Source organism: Sorghum bicolor, chromosome 2, assembly GCF_000003195.3.
Source record: "Sorghum bicolor cultivar BTx623 chromosome 2, Sorghum_bicolor_NCBIv3, whole genome shotgun sequence".
NCBI classification, from domain to species: domain Eukaryota; kingdom Viridiplantae; phylum Streptophyta; class Magnoliopsida; order Poales; family Poaceae; genus Sorghum; species Sorghum bicolor.
Window position 1 is genome coordinate 67,951,389 of NC_012871.2, and position 25,270 is coordinate 67,976,658.

Below are 25,270 nucleotides of genomic sequence, written 5' to 3' on the forward strand. Positions count from 1 at the left end.
ACCTCTATGATTATTGATTAGCCATGGAGATACCTTTTAAGTAGTTTCAATAAGTTATATCAAAATAAGTATTATTTACATTATTAGTTATTCATAAATACAAGGTTTACATGGTATTTTGCTTTTGAAGAATACATATAATATTGGATATTTTACATTTTTCGAATATAATTCTAGAGTCGAATAAAATGAAAGGCGGATCCGTATATATCTAGTTAGCATCTGTATTAAAATCACATACAAATACAAATATACTTATTAACGCTAAAATAGACATGAATATTGGATCTTCGGATGTTTACACATCTAGATCCATCTGAAGCGCTTGCTTAGTAGGCCAATTCTCGCGGGTCCGTTCAATCGCACCTTGACACACGAAACAAGCTAGTTCTTGAGGCGAATTTTAGGGGGCTTCGGTTCATCGCACCGTCACAATGGTACCATGGTATGTGATGCTTCTAAGATGCCGTCCTATAGGAGTAGTATATATATGTAATCTAGTTTAGAACCTCGGGGCATCAGATACTCCCACATGATATATAAAATAGTGGGCATTATCTCGGTTTCTCAGGTCCAGATCCTACGAACCTTGTGTGTACGCATGGCAGCTTCGTCTGTTTCCATACGGCACACTTGCAGTCTCAGCAGTGACACCGACTGGCAGAGTCAATGGCGACGCGCGTGCTTGATGGGCGCGCCCTACCAACACGACGAGTGACTGGGTATATATGGCCACGGGCCATGGGTCATCCCTTCCGCCAATCCAGTACACGGCTCGTCATCCCGGTCGTCGTCGTCGCCGCCGCCTAGTTTTGCTGCCAAACCAGGTGCAGGAGCAGGACAGCACGACCTGGGAATTCGTATCGTCAGGGCAGGGCAGCATGAGGGTGAGGGGGCTGCTGCTGCTCACATGGCTGGCCGTCAGCGCCGTGGCGGCGCACCCTGCTGGCACTGGCAGAGGCGGCGCCGGGGAGCAGCCGCTGTCCAGGATCGCCGTCGAGAGGGTGGTCCTCGCCGTCAACGACGCGGCGCACGTCAAGGCGTCCCCTTTGGTTCTCGGGCACAAGGTAGTTAAGCTCCAGTTCACTTCTCACCACCACTCTTGTAGACTTGTTGGAGAGTGAGTCGATTTGTGGTTCACTGCAGGGCGAGAACAGTGAATGGGTGGATGTAGAGTTCTTCCACCCGGAGCCATCCGACGACGATTGGATCGGCGTTTTTTCTCCTGCAAATTTCAGGTACCATCCATCATGAGTGAACTGATTGGCACAGACCCAATCGAACGGGGACTTTGGGGTATTCTATTTCTCATCGCGATGCTAAATTTGCAAGACATATGATGATTTGATGTTCTTGTTTGAGCACTGTCAGTGATGCGATCTGTGAGTCTGAGAATACGGGTCCCCCAGTGCTGTGCACTGCGCCTATCAAGGTCAGCATCAGCCCTGTTCCGTTTAACTTGACTTTGTGTACGCCAGCATGTCGAGTTTCAGATTTCCTGAATGCGTACGTAGAGTTTTCAACCTTGACTGGTTTTTTTTTCTCTCTATATCTTCATTGCAGTACCAGTTTGCAAACTTCAAAAATGATGGCTATAACATGACTGGAAAGGGCTATCTGAAGCTTCAGTTGATCAACCAGAGGGAAGATTTCTCATTCGCACTTTTCTCAGGCGGTCTTTCGAAGGTAACTCTGAAAAAAGACTGTGTCTTTTAAACTTCTCTGCTTTTCACTGTAATTCTGAATTTCTGAAGATACGTTCGTTCATGTTCTCCATCTGATGAACAAAACTAACACACTTCTGTGACAGCCTAAGCTGATTGCTGTCTCCAACAAGGTAGCATTTGCGAACCCAAAGGCACCAGTGTACCCACGTTTAGCACAAGGGAAGTCTTGGAATGAAGTAAGTCTTCTTGTCATTCGACAACTGCAATAACCGTTTCAGTTGTCTAGATTCGACAAACCATTGTGGGCAGTGTATGTTTTTTTACAAGAAGTTATTGTAGTATTCTGCTCTCAACTCAACTTTGAATCAACAAAGGAGAAGATAGATTGTGGAAATAACTTACCTGTAGACCTGTAATCACCAATCTAAGAATGCGATGTATTATTATTGTTTTTCACAGATGACAGTCACCTGGACGAGTGGCTACGATATTACAGAAGCAGTTCCTTTTGTTGAGTGGGGTGAGAAAGGAGGTCGCCGGCTTCTTGCTCCAGCTGGGACATTAACATTTGACAGAAATAGCATGTGTGGTAAGCTATGATTCTGCTAATATCTCTAGGGATGAACAAACAAACTTTTGAAAGTTCACTGTTTACATGTGATGTGTCATTCTTTTAATCATAACCTGTTGTTGTCAAAAAAAAATCATAACCTTAAAACTCAGGTTCACCAGCACGAACTGTTGGTTGGCGCCATCCTGGTTACATTCATACTAGCTACCTGAAGGATCTGTGGCCAGACGCACCGTATGGTTCTGTCTTGCCTTATCTATTCAAAAGTTTCCTTTTTTTTTGCGAGGTGTTTTTAACATGTTCTGGAACTGTGACAGATTCAGCTCATAAGCAACATGTTAATTTGCAAAATTTCAGGTATACTTACAGGCTTGGCCATAGGCTGATGAACGGGACCCGAATCTGGAGCAAGTCATACAGCTTCAAAGCATCGCCTTACCCTGGACAAGATTCTTTGCAACGAGTTATCATATTTGGAGACATGGGAAAGGTACCTGTTTTCTTCCATGTCGATCCTAGTTCCAGTCAAATAAAACAAAGCGTGGTGTTTTCATTCGCAACTGTACTGAATCTTCTGATAAACTCTTCACAGGCAGAGGCTGATGGTTCAAATGAGTTCAACGACTTCCAGCCCGGTTCGCTGAACACTACTTACCAGATCATCAGGGACCTTGAAAACATCGACATGGTGGTCCACATTGGAGACATCTGCTACGCGAATGGATACTTGTCTCAATGGGATCAGTTCACCGCACAGATCGAACCAATCGCTTCGACGGTGCCATACATGATTGGCAGGTCAGTTGGGTGTCTCATTTCAGTACTTCCTTGTTATGTTCCTCTTCCTCCCATCCATGTATATATTCTTGCACACCGTTTACAAGAATTAGTGTTTTTTTTGTTTTTCTGCAGTGGTAATCATGAGAGGGATTGGCCTGGCACTGGTTCATTCTACGGAAACCGTGACTCCGGCGGAGAGTGCGGTGTTCCTGCCCAAACTGTCTTCTACACTCCAGCTGAGAACCGTGCGAAATTCTGGTAAACCACACAGTGGCTCAGTCAGTAATCCCTTCAGACTCCATAGCAGTTTCTTCAGACGCCATGCCTCGGTTTTACTGACTGACTGAACATCTCTTAATCCCTTGATCAGGTACGCGACAGACTACGGCATGTTCAGGTTCTGCATCGCAAACACCGAAGAGGACTGGAGGCCGGGCACCGAGCAGTACAAGTTCATCGAGCAATGCCTGTCGTCGGTGGACAGGCAGAAGCAGCCGTGGCTCATCTTCCTCGCGCACCGTGTTCTCGGCTACTCGTCCTGCACCTACTACGAATCTGAGGGCACTTTCGAGGAGCCCATGGGGCGGGAAGCGCTGCAGGAGCTCTGGCAGAAGCACAAGGTCGACCTCGCCTTCTATGGCCACGTCCACAGCTACGAAAGGACATGCCCCGTCTACCAGGTGTGTGTGTGCCTTCCGTTTCCATCTACAACCAGATCAAGAACCATTACCTGTCGTCTGAAACTTACATGTCCTCTGACGGCACACCTGACTATGATCTTCCAATTTTTTTTCGCAGTCTCAGTGCGTCGTCGACGGATCCGACCACTACAGCGGGCCGTTCCAGGCGACGACGCACGTCGTCGTCGGCGGCGCAGGGGCCAGCGTTCTCGATTCTGAGTTCACCACCTCGAAGATCCAGTGGAGCCACTTCACCGACTTCGACCACGGGTTCGTCAAGCTCACGGCCCTCAACCACTCCTCCCTGCTGTTCGAGTACAAGAAGAGCCGGGACGGCAACGTGTATGACCATTTCACCATCTCACGCGATTACCGGGACATCCTCGCTTGCTCCATCGACAACTGTCCCCGGACCACACTGGCTTCCTGAAGTTGATCCCACAGGCCACAGTAGCTGCAGAGAAGAAATTTAGTTCGTAGTTTTTGGAGCGCACCAATAAATGAGGCATTTTCTGTTTAATACTATATACCTGCATTGTTTTGTTGCACCTACAGGCTACAGGTGACAGTGAGTGCCCTCTTGTATATGTTGCTTAAATGTGTAGGTGTTGCAGTATATCAATATGAGGTGCAGCTTCAAATATTCTTCTTTAAATAATGCTCTGTCAACTAAGACGAAAAGGTGTTACTGGGCCTCAAAATCGAGGGATATTTTTTTAAAAGAATATTAGAATATACTCCATCTGTTTTAAATTATAAGTCACTTTGGTTTTTTTGGTACGTCAAGTTTTATTTAGATACATAGTAAATTTGACGTACTAGAAAAGTTAAAACGACATATATAATTTAAAACCAACGGAGTTATGACTATGTTGTCATCTAGGGCCAAGAAAAACGCTGTTGCTGACATTGTTCTTAGGTCCTCCATTTTCGCCGCGCCTCTGTCTAGGGGCCCTCTCATTCTTTCTCTTCGATGTGTTTGGTGGCGATAAGAAAGAGAGGGGATATCTCTCTCTTTTTTTAGTTTTTATATCCTTTTGTTTAAGGTTTAGTCCAAATAAATATACGGATAAAATTAAATGATTTTTAGTCGGGATATTATTACCTGTGATAACTTTGATGATTGCCATAACAAAATCACCATTGCATGCATCGATTTCATCGGTAGACGACCAATTTGTGGCCATTATCTACAAATCGGTGCTCATGGGCACTCCCAACAAGGACAATTACTCTGGTTCATCAATCTCGCCGTCGATGGTCGCAAAGAGGAAATCAAGGATTGAAGATAATGAATATGTATCATATGTCATTGTACCCAACGATGTAACTATTGATATTTTTTCATTGATTCAGATATGTTTTGGAATTGTTTCAGAATATTAGATCTTGCGGCAATGTCTAATTCTTTGTGGTTGATCGTTGAATCTGGCATAAGGACTGTGTCTGTGTTAACTGTATCGAAAAATTACTACTCCCTCTGTCTCAAAATAGAAGTTTATTCTCGCTTCACGAGAAGTCAGTTTTTAAACTTTGACTAATTATATATAAAATAATAATAATATTTATATTATACAATTAGTATGGTTAGATAGATCAATGAATATGCTATTATAATAAATTAATTTGGGGATATAAATGTTACACATATTTTCTATAAATTTAAATTTAGTTCAGGTTGAGAAAGTCTGCGATGGAGGAAGTAGAGAAAAAAACGATGAAAAAAATCTGGATAGACTATCATATATTATTTATTTCAGATATTTTATATGTAATTTGAGAATGTATTGTTTCCAGTTTTAGGCCTTGTTCAGTTCGCAAAAACTGGTGAAAAACGGCACTGTAGCACTTTCGTTTTTATTTGACAAACATTGTCCAATTATAGAGTAACTAGACTCAAAAGATTCATCTCGCGGTTTACAGATGAACTGTGCAAATAGTTTTTGTTTTCATGTATATTTAATGCTCCATGCATATGCCGCAAGATTCGATGTGACGGGGAATCTTGAAAAATTTTGCGAACTAAACAAGGCCTTAACATACTTCCTTAAAAAAACTACTGTATGCTATTCGCTCAAAAACTAGTGCTGTGGAGCGCGGGCCAAAGGACTCAAAATCCGTTCACTTCCCGCATCCCGTCCGACCCAAAACCCCAAAATTTTCGAAAAAAAAAAGAAAAACCCAAAGCCCCCAAATCCAAGCCGCCGCCGCCGCCGCCCGCCCGCTTCCGCGCTTCAGCTTTTTCGGAGTGACCGCACGGTCGCCACTCGCTCCTTCCTCCCGCACGGCCGCTCCGCCGCCACTCGCCTCGCCCTCACCTCCCGCACCGCCGCCAGCACGCAGTTGTAGGGAGCGGGTCCAAATCGATCCCCGAGGTCAGGATCAGTGTCCCGCCTCCCGTACTTCCCATGGACGCCGACGACGGTAGCCGTGCCACCCCGCCACTGGACGCCACGGCCGCCGCCTTCAAGTCTCAAGTCATGGAGCTGCAGGACCTCGTCCTCGCACGCAGCAGTACGCTTCTCCTCCGTTTACCCGCCGCTCACCTAAACCCGTGGGGTACTGACCCGTTCCTCATTTTCCACACCGTTTTTCAGTGTTCCCGGCCACGGCGCTGCCCGAACTCGGCAACGTGGACGCGCTGGTGACTGCGATGGAGACGCAGGTGCAAAACATCCGCCTCCGTCTTCAGGAGGAGCTTGGTGCCATCCCCAAGGCCAAGGTATAAACGGTGCTCCTTTGATTTGAGTCCTGATGTTCCTACGGATGCTGACCTCCTCATAATCAACAATAATCATGTTGTCCTCCTCATAATCATACCATGTTTCACTTGCATTAACTATGATGTTAGCATAAAGAGCAAGGTACTCATATCCGAGAGATACATGTGGCGATTCGAATCGATTTACATCTAGCTGGGTAAACCCAGACGCACGATGCATCTTCCCAAAGGGATCACACACATCAACCTTTCCCACATTCACTCACTCCACAGGCCACGTCCCAGACGGTTACTCAAATGTGATTGTTGCTGCAATTATCCATGTCTGAATTGCTCCTACCCCAGGAGCCAAGGAAACAGTTCAACAAACCGCATAGTGGTGCCCTTAGGGCAGTTCCAATGCTAGAAACTACATATAATTTCTACACCTATTAATTTCTATAGACACAATATATATAGAAACTATGGTTCTAATGGATAGTTTCTACGAAACATTTTTTTATCCAATCGTCTACATTCTCTCTCCATTCTCCACCAGTCACATCCATTCATGTCTTGGTTCTTGTGTAGACATGGTTTCTAACTTAGACCTGGTTTCTATGATTTTTGCTCTCTCTTCAAGTGACTGCTGCTGTCCCAGCTACTAGTAAAAACAGATTTGAATACTTCTGGACAGCTGCTAGTTTATCCTGACCTATGTCCTCACTGTTATGTATACCTTTGTCGTGTATGTATTTCGACATGCATGATTGTTGTTGGTTTGAGGGCTCCTCCCCCCATGTTCAAATACTGGCTCCGCCCCTGGGGAGGAGTGGCGCACTGGAGGAGTAACAGGGAGGGACTGCATCTTGCTAGGAGGGAGAGGAACAACAAGGGGGCAACATAGGGAGGGAGGAGCAGAAGGGGTGGCACAGCAGCTGCTGCCGTTGGAGGAGGGAGCTGGACGGAGGCTCTAAAGAGTGGATGGATAAGGTGGCTGGGGTGGGAGTAGATAACATGGGGATTTTAATTTTTTTTCTTCTCTTATCTTGCACTTTCCTATATTCGATTGGTACAAGATGAATACTAGTTGAGTTCAAACAAAACTTCAATTGAACATCTTCGAAAAAGACTAACTACAATTCATACACTTGGGTGTTTCTCCCTTGTTCTTGGTTTTACTGTTATAGTTGACATGAACTAAATTTATAAATTCATTTGGCATTAAATTTTGAAATGCTTAAACAATTTCGCGCAGTTTTCCTTTTCACGTGTACTGGTTGCTCTAATATTTCTGCATTTTCTCTAGAATGAAACCCAATTAGAACCTATTCTTCTCACAAACTTTCATCGTTCATAATTGATATTACTATCCTTGATCATTCTCTTAGCATTCCTTTTTTTTACTCAGTGAAGGTTTGTTCCATAACTTAAAACTCTACCTTGGCTTTGCCATCTTATGGGAAAAATTTCCCCCAATGCTTAGTAACCTGAATGCCATGCTTAAGCAATATTAAACTATGTGCGTGAACACCAGTGGTGTTACATTTTGTTTGCTTGGAAAATTGTTTGATGAAAAATGGATATATCAATTCTATTCAATCTCTTGGCAGTAGATGGGTTATTTTCTTACTTGCTGCTCCCTCCCTTCCAAATTATAAGTCACTTTTACTTTTTTGGTACATCCATTTTACTATGCATCTAGATATGATAATATGTCTAGATACATAGCAAAATAGATGAACCAAAAAAGTCAAAGTGACTTATAATTTGTAACTCAGGGAGTACTTTATTGCATCCATATGCAGAAGCTAGTCCAGCGTCTCTTGAAGCAGGAAGAGAAGCTGCAGCACATGCTTGCGAACTTACCTTCCGGAATGCGCAAGGATGCTTTTGCTACTCAGCTTGAACAGAGCACATCAAAGTATTTTCTAAATATAGTTAAATCATTTGCTTCTGCCTTCATTTAGCAGTAACAGCATGCTGTTTGTCTTCCAGGATGCTGCCTCATTTTGACTCTTATTTTACTGAAGCTAATGAATGTGATGTGAAGATTAAGGATGAGCCAGTTGCAGCTCCTAGGGTAAAGTTACATATCTTGTGGACTGTTCATTGATTCTAGCTGGATTTCTTTTTCATAAGAGTTGTAGTAGTTGCGTGAACTTATGCTTTCTTGTATTGCTGAGAAGAAGGGAAGAGCACCTGCACCTCGTTGGTATATCTCAACCGAGGAGCTTGATTCGCTCTCATCGTTAGTTCTCAATCTACCTTGTCTTTTTCTTGCATTCAAATTCAACAATATGTTATTGTGACTGGATGTGAATTATGTATTCTGTTGTCATGCAGGTACATGAGGGGAAGACTGACTTTGGAAAAGGTTAATATCGCAATAAATGAAGTGGCTTCATATGCAGAGGCCAATGCTCATCTTGTTACATGCCCTAAGAGAAAGGTTCATTTCATTCAATTCCTCTTTTCGACAGTGAACAACTGTTTCTATTATATGATTGCCTGTTGAGTGTGTTGTCAATGTTCTTGCAGTTGTCAGAAGACACATGGGATAAAGCTTTGGTAAGCTCTTGGCATTTTTTTTTGAACAGAGGCATTCTCCAGCTCTTAAGCATATAATGAAAAATGCCAGTTTGAGATGACTGAGGCATATAACCGAGGCACAGTTTGAGATGAGTTCAGGCAGAAAAGGAAAATGCCAGAAGCAGATCACCTGCTTTTTAGTTATGACAATCTGATTCAGATCGTATAACCAAAAGCAGCAAACCAATGACCTAGCGCTACACACCATACAGTTTGAGCTCCACACATAAAAAAAAAACAAAAACTATATATACAGATCACCACAACTGCCATCCTGCCTTGCTGGATATTACCTTCTCTCTTGGATGCCAGGTCTGATCTTCCCCATCCTGATGCTTAGTGTCTGGCAGCTGCTTCACCACCTCAGTTGCTTGGCTAGGAGCTTCGACACAATCTACAGTGTTAGCATCATAGCATGTTTCCTGCTTCCTTTTGTTACTAGCTGGCTGATGCCTAGGAACCTCCCCTAGCTGTCACCTATTTATTCCCCCTCTTTACTGCTAGTCTTTACTTCTTCTTAGTTTGAATCCTTGGTCAGGCGAATTTTTTTTTTCTCGAAAACGCAGGAGAGCTGCACTTCATTATATTAAGAAGAGAGTAAAGGGCAAGAGCCCATACAACACTCACACAAGCACACCACCAGTCTCAAGGGTTACTATCGCGCCGGAGACTCCATAACATAACACGACCACAGCTGAGCCAAACACTCTAACTACCGGGGAGGAGGGCAGCCAAGAAGGATAGCCCCCGAGCCCCTGCCATAGACCACAAGCGGCGTTCATTTCCGGCTAAGATCAGCGCTTGAGCTAAGTTAGGGGCTGCTCCATCAAAAACACAACTATTGCGATGATTCCAAATTGTCCAGGCTCCAAGAATAATAAGTGAATTCACTCCTTGCTTCAACAGTCCATCCTTGGTGCTGCTGATGGCATTTTCCCACCAAGCATGGAAGGAAAGCTCTATAGGTTGAGGGGATATGGTTTGGAGACCGAACTTCTGGTCGGCTGTCAGGCGAATTTCTGGTCGGCGGTGTGGAAAAACCCCCCTCGCCTGTCCCACATTCCCAAAGCACAGGTAAAATGGACCGGCCCTCTCACTGGGTAATGGACCCCTGTGTGCGGGCGGGGCATGGGGTTCGGGGGTCTTCTCGGGCTGGGTGAAAAGTCCTCTACCTTAAGCTAAAATAGCTCGGGGGTGTTTACCCCCGCAGCCCAAGTTTTTTCTACTGCTAGACGGCTGATTACCCAACCAAGCATCAAAGCAGCAATAAAATCTCTCAAATACTTTCCTGTCTTCAAATTCTGCATTAAGGCATACTACAACTGTTGAACCTGGGTTGCTCCTCTAACTCAGCTTTGTAGTTATAGGTCCTTGTGTATTCTCCCTTCATAGAATCCAAAGCAGCATTAAGTACTGTTGGTGTAAATAATAGTTTGTAAGAGGATTTTTATGTAAGAATGAGAAGATAAAATAGAGTAAGTCTGTGCTGGGAAGAATGCCAGCCAGAAAACTTCCCCCAAATTCCAATATGGTAGAGCTAGGGTTAGTTTACCTCAGGAGGCGGCGGCGCGGGCGAGTTGCTGTGACGGTGCGCCGGCAGGGGCTGCGCGGCCAGGCGAAGTGGAGGTGAAGCACGCGCGGGCCTGGCTCGGTGTGTGCAGGCGTGTGCAGGAGCGACGCGCGGGCGTGAGGACGTGTGTGCGGACCAGGCGGCACGTGTGTACGGACGCGGAGCTGCGGGTGCAGGTTGGGGCGCGAGGCTTGTGCTCGGCTACTCGTGCAGGTGCGGGCGGCAGGCTTGTGCTCAGGCTGTGCGTGGCTGTGGTCAGGACTCAGGAGCAGAGAAGGAGGAGGCTGGCAGGCTCCTGGTGTCTGCTGTCGGAGAGGAAGAAGGCGTTGGTATGCTGCTGCTCAAGATAGAGGGAGAAGGAGCTTGCAGGAGAACTGAGAAGAGGAAGGAGGTGCTGTTGCTCTGTACTATTGTGTGGGCTGTGGGGAAGAAGGTGTCACTGCTTGTTCAGTTGATGGATCCAGAAGGGGAAGCAAAGAAGAAAACAGAAGGGGAAGCAAAGAAGAAAACCGAACCACTCTGATCTGCTAGTCTTTGATCCATATATGAGCCAATTGCAACTAGTCCAAGTACAAATAGCTCTGACCCTAGCCTTCTCATCCTTGATGAAATTGAGATGCCTATGTGTCTTGAGTCCATACTTGATCAGGGCTTTCTTAAACTGCTTGCTGCACGCCATCCCAAGAGCAAAAACATGAATTGGTGCTTTGCTGTCGTACCTTTTATACTGACTCTTCCACCTCTCTGTTTCTCCTTCACTGTTCTCCTCATATGAGTACTCATCACTTGAAATCACATATTGGACTTCCTGGGTTTCTAAGTTGGGAATTTCTGCGACCACCAAAGCTTTCTCTTTGATTTCTCTAGGCTGACTACCATGCAGACCAAACTTCTTAGCTTTGATGTTATTAGAATACAGAGAGTCTAGAATGTGATAAGCTCTGTATTCTAATAGATGTTCCTCTTAATTTCCTTGGCAAACATCCTCAATTCTTTTATTTCTTCATCCTCTGCAGAACTGTCCTCATCTGTAGGTTGCCTGTACTCTTCATCTGAAGTGTCATCTGAACCATGATTGCCACCCTGTTCATCAGCACTGTCACAATCTTCTTCCTCATTGCCACCCTGTTGTTCATCATCAGTGTCACAATCTTCCTCAGAACCACCCCCTTGTTCTTCAGCAGTTTCACAATCTTCTTCCTCATTGCAACCTTCTTCATTCTCATTCTGCAATTTCTCTGAGGAGAAATATAGATCCATTCTATCTCAGCACCACCAATCTCCTCTGCCTTGTCATCAAACACTTGCTCTGCTATCCTGTCTACCTTAGTTTCCTGAGCTGCTAATTCCTGAACATATATGTCTGCAATTTCACCATCTGTTGTTTGATCTGCCATGAGTTTACATGAACCATCATCAACAAGTAGCAGTAGCCCATTGGACAGCTCCCTCCCTGGTTTCAGCCAATGCATGAGTGCTACATTGTCAATTTTGAAGTTATCTTCTAGGTGAACCTTGATCTCAGGAAACGAAATCTTGTCCTGAGTCAATGTAACTCATAGCAATCTCTCCCCCCTCTAGTGCATATGCAAATGAAATTTGTTATTTTCATACGTATTTTTGCTAAATGAGTTTGAATCTCAAATTTTGTGACAATGCACATCTGCATATGCACTATTGGTGTGCATAGTTTCAAATTTTTTGAAAACTCTTAAGTATAGTTTTAATAGGGTTTTCATGGATTGCACCGAAGATGTGGTTTGCACTGAATATTTTGCCATGCATTAGTCCATCATACCGCATAAACCTTAACAACGTTCATGCCTGTAATCTGATGGACCAGACTACACAAAAAACACAAGTATGCATCTAGAAATCAGCCAATACTTGACTACAACAACGATTCAAATGCTACACAAAATCCCATTAACCCACAGTACCCATCAAATCCGCATACAAAATTGGGGAAATCAAGGGGACAACTGGACAAGGAGCACAGGTGGATTCACCTTGACCTGCTGCAAAAATCTTCAATCTTCTCAGGACTACTTCCTCCTGATCATGGCCTCGTTGTCCGTGTTGCCGGAGAGAGAAGGCGTGCACAGGCTATGAAGGGAACAAGAGAGAGAGACAGGCGGAGAGGGAGAGAGGAAGGGGCACGGTTTGTTTTTTTGGGGCCAAACGTGTCTGACAGGAGGGATTGTCTGCCACTTGCAGTGTGTCATTTGGTTCCAGGTTGGAGCGCCACGTAGGCAAAACCGGGTGCCAAAACCACATGTCATTTAGTTTCAGGTTGGAGTGCCACAGAAGCAAAACCGGGTGCCAAAACCATGTAGGGGGTTCCTTAAACGGTTTGAAAAACTTTAGAGTGCTCGTTAGATGGTTTCGAAGTTCAGGGGATGGAGTAACCATAGTGCTAAAGCGGAGGGGGTTATGTAGACTTTTTCCTTTTTATTTATATTTGTGTTTTTAGAGGCATGCAAAAGCCAAGATTTTCCTGGTCTTGGCTTTTCCCTTTTACATTGGCACATATTTTAATATTTTTCTTATTTTCTATTATTTTCTTTTCGGATTCCACCAGGATAAAGTCCTCTGTTCAGAGGGCTCATCCTGGAACCTGGATTCACTCAACTGGAGGAGATTGCATTTCCATATTACTCTCAACTGTATCAGTATGAGAGTTATGTGTATTTTTTTTGTTTAACATGAGGTTATACCTAGCCAACTCCAAACCTTTTAACACATCAAACGTTCTAAAGTCACCATGATCAGTTATAACTCCTATATCACTAGTTAAAGAAATAAAGTAACTTCTTCAGTGGGAAGCATAGAAAATAAGTTGCTACGAGAATCGTTACATTCCAGATTTCTCTTCCTTGCCATCCTCTCATTCCTCTCCATGGTAGTCAATCAGATATATTTTTCTTCTTTTATTTGGAAAAATAAATTTATTTTTATATTTTATTCAGGAACTAAGGGACATTGCAGCAAAAGAAGCAGTAAAGGGCAACCATTTCTTCCTGGAAGCAGATATCAAAGGACCTGGTCTAAAACTTGACCATACTGGCAAAGCTATTCTTACTGTAAGTATATACAACTTTGGCTACTTACTACAACGATGCGTAGATCATGTCACTATATTTTTTAAATAACCATTTACATCACTGAAGATAATTAATGTTAGATAGAATGTTTGGCTTTTTTGCAAGCTGTTATTTGGGAAAATATGTTGTTTCTTTTGTCTGTGTTTTGTCAAACTTGAACCACCACTGAAGAAGAGAGGAGAAGAGAAAATGATACTATAATCTTACATTACATGTTAGATGAACAAATACACAATTACAAATATGCAGTTTCGTTATGGCTTTTATACCTTATGCTACAAATCATGGATACCCTGCATTCCAGTCTGCAACCCTTAAGAACAGTAGGCTATAAGATGCACTGGTTAGGGCAATTATCTTGCAATACCCTCGACAAAGTTTGTCATCTCAAAAAGATGTAAATATGTTTGATAGGCGTGGAAATTGAACTTGCTGGTCATGGCATACTCGTTTTCTTAGCAGTGTAAGTTGCTTACGTTGACTTTCTTCCAGGTCCTTCGCCATCTTGGGCGCTTCCAGGAAGTTCGGATTGGGCACCATCGGGTCTTTATACTCTCAAAGCAGGCCTGAAGATATTTCGTTTGATTTGAGTTGGTGCACATTCTGTAATCCGGTAGCCTCCAAACCGTAATATTGCAAAATGCATCTCACATGTGCTTACTTGATTCAGAAGATGTCTGTGCTTTCATCAGTGATCTGCTTGGCGGTGTGTTTTCATTTGTACCGGGGTTATATTAGGCCAAAGTTCCCATGGGATGTATATGTGCGGTTGCAAGCTTATCCATGCCGTGCAAGCTCTAATTTCCTGAATGAGTAATGTGAGAGCATGCTGTAATTTCAGCCTTTTTTTTTTCTTTTTTTGGAGCTGTGTGCAGAGATACCTGGACGAGCGTGATGTTTCATAGAATAGCTAGTGTTGCAGATTGCAGAGCATCAAGTTCTTGATTGCCTGAGCTACCTACATAGTTATGGTAATCTTTGTTTGGAAGCCTGTACCAAGGTGTAGAGGCAACAGAAATTTGCTGCCAGCTCTAGAAAATGAAAGTGAGATGTCCTTTTTTTTTGTGCTCATTTGGCAGGCTAAGCTGTTACAGTATTTGCTTTGAAGCTAAAATTCTGACCAGTGAACTGCTTTGCATTGAATTGCGTTATGACTAGCCTCATATCCCGTTGGCTGGCCTTGGTCCGGTGTCGCCTCTTCCCTCTTAATGTCTCATTTAAGTTATATAAGCAAGATTAGGTTTCGACTTCGAAGTATTAGTCACCAATTCACCATACATTTGTATTCCTTTATTAGTTGAAAAATATCTTTTTGCAAATGGATTGTTTATTTATATAATTAGAATTGTCCTGGTTCCATGGGCCCTAATTCTATCCATCGGCACAAATTTCATATCGCTAGCATCAACCATATCCTTGGCATAATCGTGCCATGTCCCCCCCTCCCCCCTTGTTTCCCCCTCACTCATATCCTATGTTACGTGCAATTTCTGTCAATGTCAAATGAAGGTAGGTTTTAGGTTGTTCTTGGTGAGCTCCATCCCACGATAAAATCAATGTCTAAGTCTTTCATAAATTGTTTAGTTTCTTAGCCCTCTTATGAATTTGGGATCATTTTATGCCTCTTATGTATTTATAGTTTACCTTTCCCCCAGAGGTGAAGCTCTGTTGAACGGAAAAATAAAAAATAAAAAATACTGCTAACCCCTAGTTCTTCACCTGCTATGCACCCCCTCTGCCTAGGCTTCTGCACCCACAAACAGGCTACAGCCCGGGTCTAGATGTTTCACAAATTCTTTAGTTTCTTTAAGCAAAGCAAGATAATCTAAATTGTTAGATTGAACTTTATATTATATTTTTTTATCATTTTCCAAAAATACAAGTTTAGAATTGATATTTGGGATTTTAGGTAATCTATATCTCTTATAAAGCTAATCCTCATGCAAGTCATCCATGTCATCTTCCACTAGTAGCTATGGCATCGCACTAACTTTCAACCTCTTAATGCAACTAATTTTGATAAGAATGGATATAAGAATATGTAGATGATTTAACTTATATATGCAACCATTTTATTTTTAAGAATCTCGCAGCAACGCATGAGGTATTCTTCTAGTACAAGTGACATAGCACATCTCTCTTTATGTTGCTCTAGCTTCGCCACTCTGCTTCCCCCTAAAGCATTGCTAGTCATCGATGCTACCTTAAGTAGCCATGTTTGTTTCTAATGTGATAATGACCATAAACACCTATGGAAAGAGGTATTACATCCTCATTCACACCAAGCCACCATGATAAGTTATAGTCGCTCATAAGAGTAGACTCCATATTTTTAGGACAATATTGTTATGGTCATAGTCTATGAAATTATAAGTGTACATAAATTAGATAATAATGCATGAACATATTTACAAAAGGTTTTCTACAATGCTCTGTATTATATTTCTAAAAAATAGTTACCTAAAAATAGTCATGACATAATATACAATATATTATATATATGTACAATCATCATGTGTTTGCCACTGGTCTGAGTGCATGTTGTCTTTCACTAGGGCAAGTGCCTGAAAAAAAAAAGTCAAAGTAGCAATTTTTTTAAGAAACAAACATCATTTTTTTAAAACAAATAAGAGTAACTAAAATCTTCTTTTTGATGGTTGTAAGGCTGACAAGCAACATTTCGCTAAGGTTGAAGACACTGAATCACATCCCCCTCTAAAAATGAAAGATAGAAGATCCACTTATTTCTCATTATTGCATCGATGTCTATATATAGCCACCTTCTATGTCTCTCTTCCTCTTTTCTCTCTTTGGCTAATTGTTACATGCAAAGCTCTCTTGTGCAATTTTGTTTTCTTGATTGCCACAATTCTAGCTCCGCCACCCTCTCCAAATCAGGTAAGATCATATATCTTGTGACTAATTTAATTCCTAGTAACCACTAGATATTTGTACATGATGGATTGAATTCATTGCAATGAATATGAAGGAAACTATTTTGTCCCCATCGACTTTTATTTGGTTTAAGAAACCTGCAAAAAATGTTATTAGATCAGACACAAAATCGCTGTAACATAATATATATATGATGAAATTGAGTTTGTTTCTGTTCCATATCAATCTATTGACGCGCTTGCCGGTTCATTTTAATTTTAACTAATTGATGAAATGTGCTAGAGACTATAAAATATTTTAGGTGGAGAAATTTAATAATTGCGTGGATATGTTTGTTCTTGTGTACTTTGGAGCTAATGTAGAAGATTTCTTGATTTTATCTATGTGATTTCTTGTTATTCAGCTTGCTTCATGTAAATTTTCAATGGAAGTCAGTTAGAACGGGAAAAGTTCCAATTTAGTATGTAACACCTTCAAATGTCACAGGAAACTACTATAGGATTCAAACTAGGCACTATCTTGATGGGTAAAATGTCCTCATTTGAGGTTCTTTGTCATTCAATATTAGCACACAATTACGTTGATTCATGGTTTTATATTGCATTATGTTTGCAGTCTTAATTGTCTTTTATTAAATGAGAACATACAGCTTTCGTTAAAATAACCCCCGTGGGGGGATGTGCTGGGTTCCTCCTTTTTTTTATGTGTGTGCCCGGTGGGGCTTTCCGGTCTTCTAGCTGTATTATGAATTTCTTTTCTTCTATAATTGAAAGACAGAGCTCCTGGGTGGTTTTCGAAAAAAAAGAGAACATACAGCTCGTAGAGCTGGTCCACCGACGTAGCATATAGACTACTGTATTGAGTAATCAGATAGACTTTTACCCAGCAGACTACTGTATTGAGTCTTTGACTTACTTCCATTTTCTGGGAGTTTTAAATGTTGTGACAAATGCCACATCATTTTGAATTTTGATGTTGTACACACCATCTTCTAGTTTGTCAAGCATGCTTGCGTCATGCCTTGACAAAGCTGCAATTTGTTTTGTTGCTTGTAAATGCACCCTATTTCTATTACTGTTACTAGTGCTTTGAGTTTTGCTTCATGTAATCCGATGCTTCTATGATTGGCAAAGGAAGGCCAGTCCATCGCTGTGCTACTGGTCTGTTAGCTTTTTGCAGAGAGAACTTCTTTTAAGAGTGAAAATGACCTCCTAATTGAGATTGTTTAATGCACCTGAAGTTTCAAACCATGACATAAATTCGATGCCGATGTACGTCCACGTTCCTGAATTTTGTGCCTTCTTCCAACTTATTTTGCTGAGCTATCAAGGTAGGCAGAATCTTAATTTGCTTCTTTTTTTTTCTTGAGTTATATATACCCCATTTTCCTCTTTGAGACTGTCCAAGAATGTCACTTCACCATTATTAAGAAGGAAATAGCAGGGAGTTTGAAAACAACCAAAGCTAACTAACCAAGAAGATACCCTTAACTTGTATGATTATACAAGGACATTAGCAAACAATTTTGGTTCTTCTTTCTTGAAATCAGTGAACATGTTGCCTTATGTGATTAGAATTTCATTAGAGGATACCAATCGCCAAAGTTACAGCAGATGTCACTGCTTACTGCATTGTCTTCTTGGACAAGTATGGTCACACAATCCCGTTCCTTCATTGTCTCTACCATTGGTCTTTCTTGGTGAGGCTTTTTTTTTCCCGCGATCGGGCCATTCTTTCTTGGTGAGGCTAAACTTCTTTAGTCGTCGTCATTGTTGCTTGCTAGATTCTTTTATATAATACATGTAGTATATTACTGCATATTCATGGTGCGAGCAGAAGTCGACCTTGCTGTCTTTGAATCCTAATTGACTGTGATTGTTTGGATTAAATATATATATGTTCTGCCTTGATGTGTGTGTACAGAGGATTCTGTCGTTGTTCGTAAGACTTTGTCCCATCGGTTGTTGTTGACTTGAAGCCACCCATTTCATTAATCCCTGATAGCTAGCATAACCTTTTCTTGACTTCTGAACCATAAGTTGCTTGATCCATTGGATTCCTCTGCAGGTGACTATTATTTATCATTTATCAATGTCTATGAAGTGTATATAAAGACTGTTCCCTTTGCAATTGCCTGGTGCTGCTGATCTAGCAACTAAGGGGCTTCTTGAAGTATGTAGAACATTGTCTCCTCTTTTTTTTTCTTGTTCTTCTGAATTTCTATGAACAGGAAGCAGAAGTCTGTTGTTACTCTGGTGCTTTGACTTCATTGCAAATGCGCTATGATGGCAGGAAGGTGCTCAAGATATGTGTTTCTTTGTAGCCAGGAGCCCAGCAGAATCTGAATATCGTTCAGTGAACAAGAACAAACCCTTAGGCTATTCGGCGGTCTTTTAGAGAAAGATCAGAATGGGTTCCTATGCTAATGGCAGCACCCGTGCAGATGATGATCCTCCATCAGTGGAGAAGCTGAAAGAACCGGCTATTCCTCTTAAAACAATGCCACTGCATGCAAATGCCTGGTTGAATGACATGAAGATATCCTCGCCTACTGCTATCCGAGTGAACATTGGTAACAATGTTGCTTTTGATCCCATCTACCGAGCTTGGACTGTGAGTCCACATTTTACTTATATACCTTGTAGCTGTAGCCTTGAAACTGTAAGAGCTGGTACCAATAGCCAATTTCTTGTCATTTGCAGAAGAAGTATCCTTCAGCTCTGAACGCATTTGAAAAAATTGTTGCCTACGGCAAAGGCAAGAAGATAGCGCTGTTCTTGGATTATGATGGAACCCTCTCGCCAATTGTTGATGAACCTGACCATGCTGTCATGTCTGATCAGGTAATTGCATTGTAGCATCAATCTCTTAATTAAAGAGTTCCCTTCTCTCAGTTGAATTTTACAGATGCGGGAGGTGGTGAGGAGTGCTGCACTGCATCTTCCCACTGCGATTATCAGTGGAAGGTCTTGTGATAAGGTGAATACATTATAGATTATCCTTCACCATGGTTTATCTCTTCCTGGGCTTTAACTTAATTCCTTTGAAACCATTTTAGGTGTTTGATTTTGTTAAACTCACCGAACATCATTGGTCCAGTGGGAAAAACTGGTTCTATCACTGACCATAGAAGCAACACTAACTCCAGTAAGAAGCAGGTGTGAAAATGCTTTTAACAATTAAGCCAACTAGTTATGATGTATTTTCAATCTTTAGCATGTTCAGTGCAAAGAACAATGCATATTTCTTCAGTTTGGAGGTTTTTTTTTCTCATTACTGTTTTTTGGTAGAACAAGGAGATGAAGATCTTTCAGGCTGCTAGCGAATTCTTACCAATGATTGACGAGGTAGAAGTTTTCAGGCTTCACAACTCCATATACTGAGATTAAGGTATTCAAAGCAGCCATGCGATGCAGGTCTTTAGATTGCTCGTTGACAAGGTCAGGGGAATTGATGGTGCGAAAGTTGAAAACAACAAATTCTGCGTGTCGGTGCACTACCGCAATGTCAATGAGAAGGTGAAAATTTTAATTTTCTAAAAGATGATTTGGAAGGGAGAACCACTCAGTCACATTTACAGGTTTCCTGCTTCTTTTTGAGGGGGGAACAGCAGGTGCTCTGCCTTTTCATTAGAGTTGGAAAGAACATTTACATAGTTGTCTCAGCGTTTGGAAGAAACATCCAAGACAAGAAAAGAAGAAGGAAATAAAAAGAGCTGTACAGAACTATAAACGGCTTCCTAGCCTGCTAGAGGTCCAGTGCCTCCATGGCTTGCCTGAACACCGCCACTTCCTGCCGTATCAAGGCCGTCAGTTGTGTTTCTGTCATCGCCTTGTTATCGTAAACTCGGCGACACTGTTCTTTCCAAATGTTCCATATCGTGGTGATAATCTGATTTCTGTATTCTGGATCGAGCGATACCATACCCACAAGATCAGACCACCATGATTTCAAGTTGTTGTGGATGAGTGTTCTGCTGACCTGTTTGCTGCTCTATTAGTTGCCATACTCTCTTGGAGTAAGAGCAATTCGCCACCATGTGCGTCATTGATTCATTCCTTACCCTGCACAATTGGCAGACCGGATTTGCTTGTCCTCCCCACTTAATTATTCAATACGTTGTTAGGAGCTTCTTTTGCAGTAGTAGCCAGAGGAAGAACTTTCCAAATTTTGTCCCATGAGTAGTCCTGTATGGACCCTTTGAACTGCATTCTATAGGCTGATCTGGATGAGTATTGACCATCTGCTGAGAAACGCCATTGTATTTGATCTGGCTGTGAGTTGAGCTGAATCCCTCTTAGTTGGTGCCACAACTCAACAAATTGTCTAACCTGTGCACCACTTGCCATCCGCCTAAGCCCATGCATCCAACTTTTTCGGTTCATAGCAGCTTAGATTGTTTGATTCTTGTGCCACGCTAAAGGGTAGTATAGCCTTATAGGGGTGCAATGTCTTCAGGCGCTGATCCATTCAGCTAACGATCATGCCAAAAGCTGGTTTTCAGGCCATTGCTGATTCATTTGATTTTCAGGACTGGCCACTCGTTGCACGGTGCACAGACGACGTCCTGAAAGCCTACCCTCGCCTCCGACTGTGCCATGGACGAAAGGTATACACCCCTGTAAATGAAAGCCACTGGCACTGTGTGCATGCTCTTGAAAGATATGAAATGGAACTGACTGCTGCAATGCAGGTTTTAGAAGTTCGTCCAGTGATAGACTGGAACAAGGGGAAGGCTGTGGAGTTCTTGCTGGACTCCCTAGGGCTAGCTGACTCTGACAAGGTGCTCCCTATCTACATCGGAGATGACCGAACAGATGAGGACGCGTTCAAGGTCCGTGGTTTGGTGTAGATGCAGAAAATCCATGCCTTTTTTTCATGTAGATACGGATTTGATGGTTTAAATCTGCAGGTTTTACGGGAAGATAAACGGGGCTTTGGAATCTTGGTGTCATCTGTACCAAAGGAATCTCATGCCTTGTACTCCCTGGTGGATCCACCTGAGGTAAATTCATGATTTGCGCAGGGCTGACTGTATCACTTGCTGCACAACAATCTATATAACTGGATTGCTTTGTTCTCCGCCATATATCAAACTTTATGCAATGCATTAGTTTTCAGGGAAAAACAGCTGTTTGGATTCAGATACTGAACTCTGTGCCATTCCAATTGTAGGTGATGGACTTCCTGAAGAGACTAGTGAAATGGAAGGAGGAAGAAGAAGAAACATAATGAATAACAATGAAGTAGTTGTTAATATCTGTTCATGATTTTAGGGTTAATCTCTGACAAAGAGGAATAGGGAACTCAACTGCACCTGATGCCAATTCTACATTCTGTAGCCAATCTCTTTATTGTAGCCTGGTAATACATTACTGCATTGTATATCGTCATACGTCATGTCAAAGAATCCAAAGCATTCTGTGCCAGTCAGTGATATGAACGACAACCATCAATTAGTTAAGCATTATGTTTTATGGAGTTTCTAAGTTATTCTCAGTGGTTTCAAGATTGTTGAATGTCTTCACAGAAAAATACCTTGCAAATTATACAATGAAAACAAAACAAGCATTATTGTTTCGACTATTGAGTAAAAGTAGCTCAAACTACACCAAACACATTTTTACAGGATGAGGAAAAAAAAGAAACTTCCTCTAATTTGCACCTTCAACATAGGCATTATTCTGCTAAATGGTAAACCTTTCCTGTTCAAGTCAAAGCACAAAGTGGCCTCCTTTTAAGCCCAAGTATCCAGCATACCTCAGTTTTATGCCTTCTTATTAATCAAGGGATCAACAATGACTTGAGGTTTGAAATCTGGTTTCAAGTACTCTGAGAGCAAGGAAGCATACATCTCATAACGAGCAGTCATGCGGAAGGCCCACTTGTCTTTGATCTGGCGGCATAGGTTGAGGTCCATATCGGAGATGATCAAGCCATCTCGATAGCGTGATAGTGACGGGGTGCAAGAGGCATCAGGTGCTGAGAAATGGCTAGATCCATAGAAATGGCCGAAGTCTGCATGTTGAGGTTTCCCATCACCAGATGTGAATGGATTTGGGAACACTTCTGTGCCAACCCGGTTAATTGATCCAACAAAGTAGCTGTTTGCAATTGCGGCGTTCCTTGCCTGAAGTAGCAAAAAAATAATCATACACCCCAAATTTAAATATGCATTTATATAAAAAAGTGTTCTATAGCGCACAGAAGAGCACATGGATTTTGTCTGACCTCAATGGGCCACATTGGTTCACTGAGTTCACCAACAGTCGCAGATGGGTTGAACACTATTTCAGCTCCATTGAGGCCAAATGCAAGCCAATTAAGGGGATGATGTCTTCCATAGCAAATGTTCACTCCTATTTTGCCATAAGCTGTTTCAAACACTGGATGCCCAGTGTTACCCTCCATGTAGTATGTGCTCTCATTGAAATCACCAACTCTTGGAATGTGATTCTACAGTAGTGTTTATTAAGACACTGTAAAAGCTTTCTGACAGAAGGAAAAAGAAGGAATAGAAAATGCAGCCAAAGGAAAAGAAACATGTAGCGATGTGCATACCTTTCGATGAATCCCAATTATGTTGCCATTGTTTCCAATAATGACAGCAGTATTCCAAATAGTCTCCCCATGGTTTACATCCCTTTCAAGGATTGGGCTCACTATTACCATGTTATATTTCTGTGCAAGTTCCTGAAGGAATTGAGTAGATTCTCCATCAACTGGTTCAGCAAATTCACACCATCTTTTCTCGCGTGTGCAGAAAGCAAAAGGCATAGTCCAGGCTTCCTGAATTTGGTATATAAATCATTAGAAACGATCTTCCTTTTGGAAATATAACTCAATGTCCTGAACTGTATACGATCATTTCAAATGTTCCAAAGAATAAGTACAAGTTACTCACTTGTAGGCACAAAATATTGACACCAGAAGCACCAGCTGCATCAATTACAGGTTTTATTTTGTCCATGATTGCCTTCTTTTGGTCAGCAAAGTGACAAGTAGTGGGAACGGCGATTGAGTTCTGAACTAGACCAACTCGAACAACTCGTGGTTGCCTTAGAAACTCTTTGTCTGCACTAAAACGGAATGCCTGTAGCACAAATAGATTTAAATCCAGTAACCAATATAATCAGTTTCTGTACGATAGCTGCTGATGTTGATGCTATGTCTCTGCAATCACATAATCACTTGACAAGCACTGCTCATGAAAAATGGCAATTTATTACGAGATAACCTGCACATCAAAATTGTGTGTTTCTGCAAGAGTGGTTGTGGCGTCAGGCAGTGAGATAGCCTCAAGCGGCTGTGCACAATTCAGTCCCAACAGCAACCGGCTTGCTTCCTGCCAACAGGAAAAAGTTGCCAATATCACAAACTGAACCTAAATGCCATCTAGATATCCATATGCCTATGACCCAACACAATGAAACAGAAAGGGAGGTGAATACAGCAGAGTGTAGTATTTAAGATCCCTCAGACCATAGGTAAATTTCACAGCAACCGTTCTCTGACGAACGAAAAAAGACACATAAATTTCCATCGAATTTTTTTTCTGTTCAAAGAGAGCTGCAAACACACATAGGACACATACCAAACCATCAGTATGAATTTTAGAAGAAGCATGTTTACAGTCCACGTGAGATACTTAACTCAGTAAGTAGCACATCACCTATATGAAGAGAAAGTGACTAGTTGACGTACAACACACACAGCGGCTAGATCATTAATTACTTAATTATTAGGCCAATCCATAGCACCAAAACTGTACACAAAATTCACCAGATTTCCCTCGATCATCTGCCGCTAGCACTCTTCCCGGTAATAATTTGGTTATCCAACAGCGTTCATTTAGCATGTGAAAAAAGTTCACCCGAGCAGGCGTGCGCAACTGAATTTGGAAACGGGCACGGGCGACGGCACGGTGGGACGAATCTGCCCCCACCCAACGAGGGAATGAGAGAGTGGTAGGGTAGTATACCTGGAATAGCTCCGGGGAGAGGTTGGCCTCCAGGAGCCTGTGCAGGGACTCGTACCCGCCGATCGACCCCGCCGGCGGTGGCGTCTTCCCCTCCTCCCCCTGCGCCGCCTTGCCGTTGCTGGTCGCCATATCCTCTCGCTTGCGTTGCGCGCGTGCCGGGAGCTTCCTTACTCCCTCGGATTGGACCGTCTCGGGGCGCCGGGGGAGAGGGAGAAGCGAGCAGGTCTCTTCTTCTTTTTCAATCAACCACTACTAGTAGTGAGACGTGACGACGAAACACATGTGATGTGATGATCTTGATTGGCTTCTTGCATGCTTTTTCGTTGGAAGATTGGATTGGCTTCAAATTAAAATGGGAATTAGATTGAAGAATAGATAAACCCATGTGCCTGATGACGTCTGATGCCGGGAATGGGATAATTATAGGATTATATACTTTATTAATAATAACAAAACAAAAAGACGTGTCCCTTCTTGATAGGTAAGAGCAACTCAAACGGTTTTACAATTAAGTTAGACATTCTTATTTAAAAAAAAAATCTAAAAAATTACTTTTCAACGGTTTGGCAATTGGCTTAGACAAAATTAGCAACTTGGCAAATAGAGGATCAAACTATGCATATATGCAAAAGTCCCACGAGGCTTGACATTAGTGTTTTTGTGCAACAGAGAGACTCCTCTCGCGCGCGTATCCTTCTCCCGCACGCCTACTCCTCCCGCGTGCCGCCG

At 42.3% G+C, this 25,270-nt stretch overlaps 4 protein-coding genes across 6 annotated transcripts; 3 read left to right on the forward strand and 1 right to left on the reverse strand.

Moving 5' to 3' along the window:
* On the forward strand, positions 714 to 4,399 carry LOC8080685 (probable inactive purple acid phosphatase 1). Its single transcript, XM_002460656.2, has 12 exons — positions 714 to 1,067; positions 1,147 to 1,238; positions 1,372 to 1,432; positions 1,564 to 1,686; positions 1,811 to 1,903; positions 2,127 to 2,256; positions 2,391 to 2,472; positions 2,596 to 2,728; positions 2,831 to 3,036; positions 3,151 to 3,276; positions 3,389 to 3,698; positions 3,817 to 4,399. The coding sequence occupies exons 1-12, from the start codon at positions 729 to 731 to the stop codon at positions 4,126 to 4,128; spliced, it is 2,007 nt and encodes a 668-aa protein (XP_002460701.2). The 5' UTR covers positions 714 to 728; the 3' UTR covers positions 4,129 to 4,399.
* On the forward strand, positions 5,851 to 14,648 carry LOC8077440 (spindle and kinetochore-associated protein 1 homolog). 3 transcript variants are annotated; one of them, XM_021454997.1, is made up of 9 exons: positions 5,851 to 6,212; positions 6,296 to 6,420; positions 8,181 to 8,323; positions 8,398 to 8,482; positions 8,592 to 8,650; positions 8,746 to 8,851; positions 8,941 to 8,970; positions 13,531 to 13,644; positions 14,158 to 14,648. In XM_021454997.1, the coding sequence occupies exons 1-9, from the start codon at positions 6,107 to 6,109 to the stop codon at positions 14,233 to 14,235; spliced, it is 846 nt and encodes a 281-aa protein (XP_021310672.1). In that variant the 5' UTR covers positions 5,851 to 6,106; the 3' UTR covers positions 14,236 to 14,648. The 3 variants fall into 3 exon arrangements, with proteins under 3 accessions (XP_021310672.1, XP_021310671.1, XP_002460702.1); XM_021454996.1 differs by having other exon boundaries at positions 5,853 to 6,212; positions 8,589 to 8,650; XM_002460657.2 differs by having other exon boundaries at positions 5,855 to 6,212; positions 8,208 to 8,323; positions 8,589 to 8,650.
* LOC8077441 (probable trehalose-phosphate phosphatase 10) lies at positions 18,811 to 22,035 on the forward strand. The gene is given in 11 exon segments (XM_021454281.1): positions 18,811 to 19,173; positions 19,263 to 19,403; positions 19,468 to 19,539; positions 19,619 to 19,644; positions 19,646 to 19,718; positions 19,851 to 19,907; positions 19,977 to 20,078; positions 21,092 to 21,169; positions 21,254 to 21,394; positions 21,473 to 21,565; positions 21,736 to 22,035. Coding segments are annotated over 11 exon segments (1,044 nt in total). The 5' UTR covers positions 18,811 to 18,969; the 3' UTR covers positions 21,793 to 22,035.
* On the reverse strand, positions 22,080 to 24,883 carry LOC8077442 (beta-ureidopropionase). The gene is made up of 6 exons (XM_002462822.2): positions 24,542 to 24,883; positions 23,798 to 23,905; positions 23,465 to 23,653; positions 23,122 to 23,349; positions 22,792 to 23,016; positions 22,080 to 22,690 (listed from the first exon to the last, which is right to left on the reverse strand). Exons 1-6 carry the CDS (start codon positions 24,668 to 24,670, stop codon positions 22,328 to 22,330), a joined length of 1,242 nt encoding a protein of 413 aa, XP_002462867.1. The 5' UTR covers positions 24,671 to 24,883; the 3' UTR covers positions 22,080 to 22,327.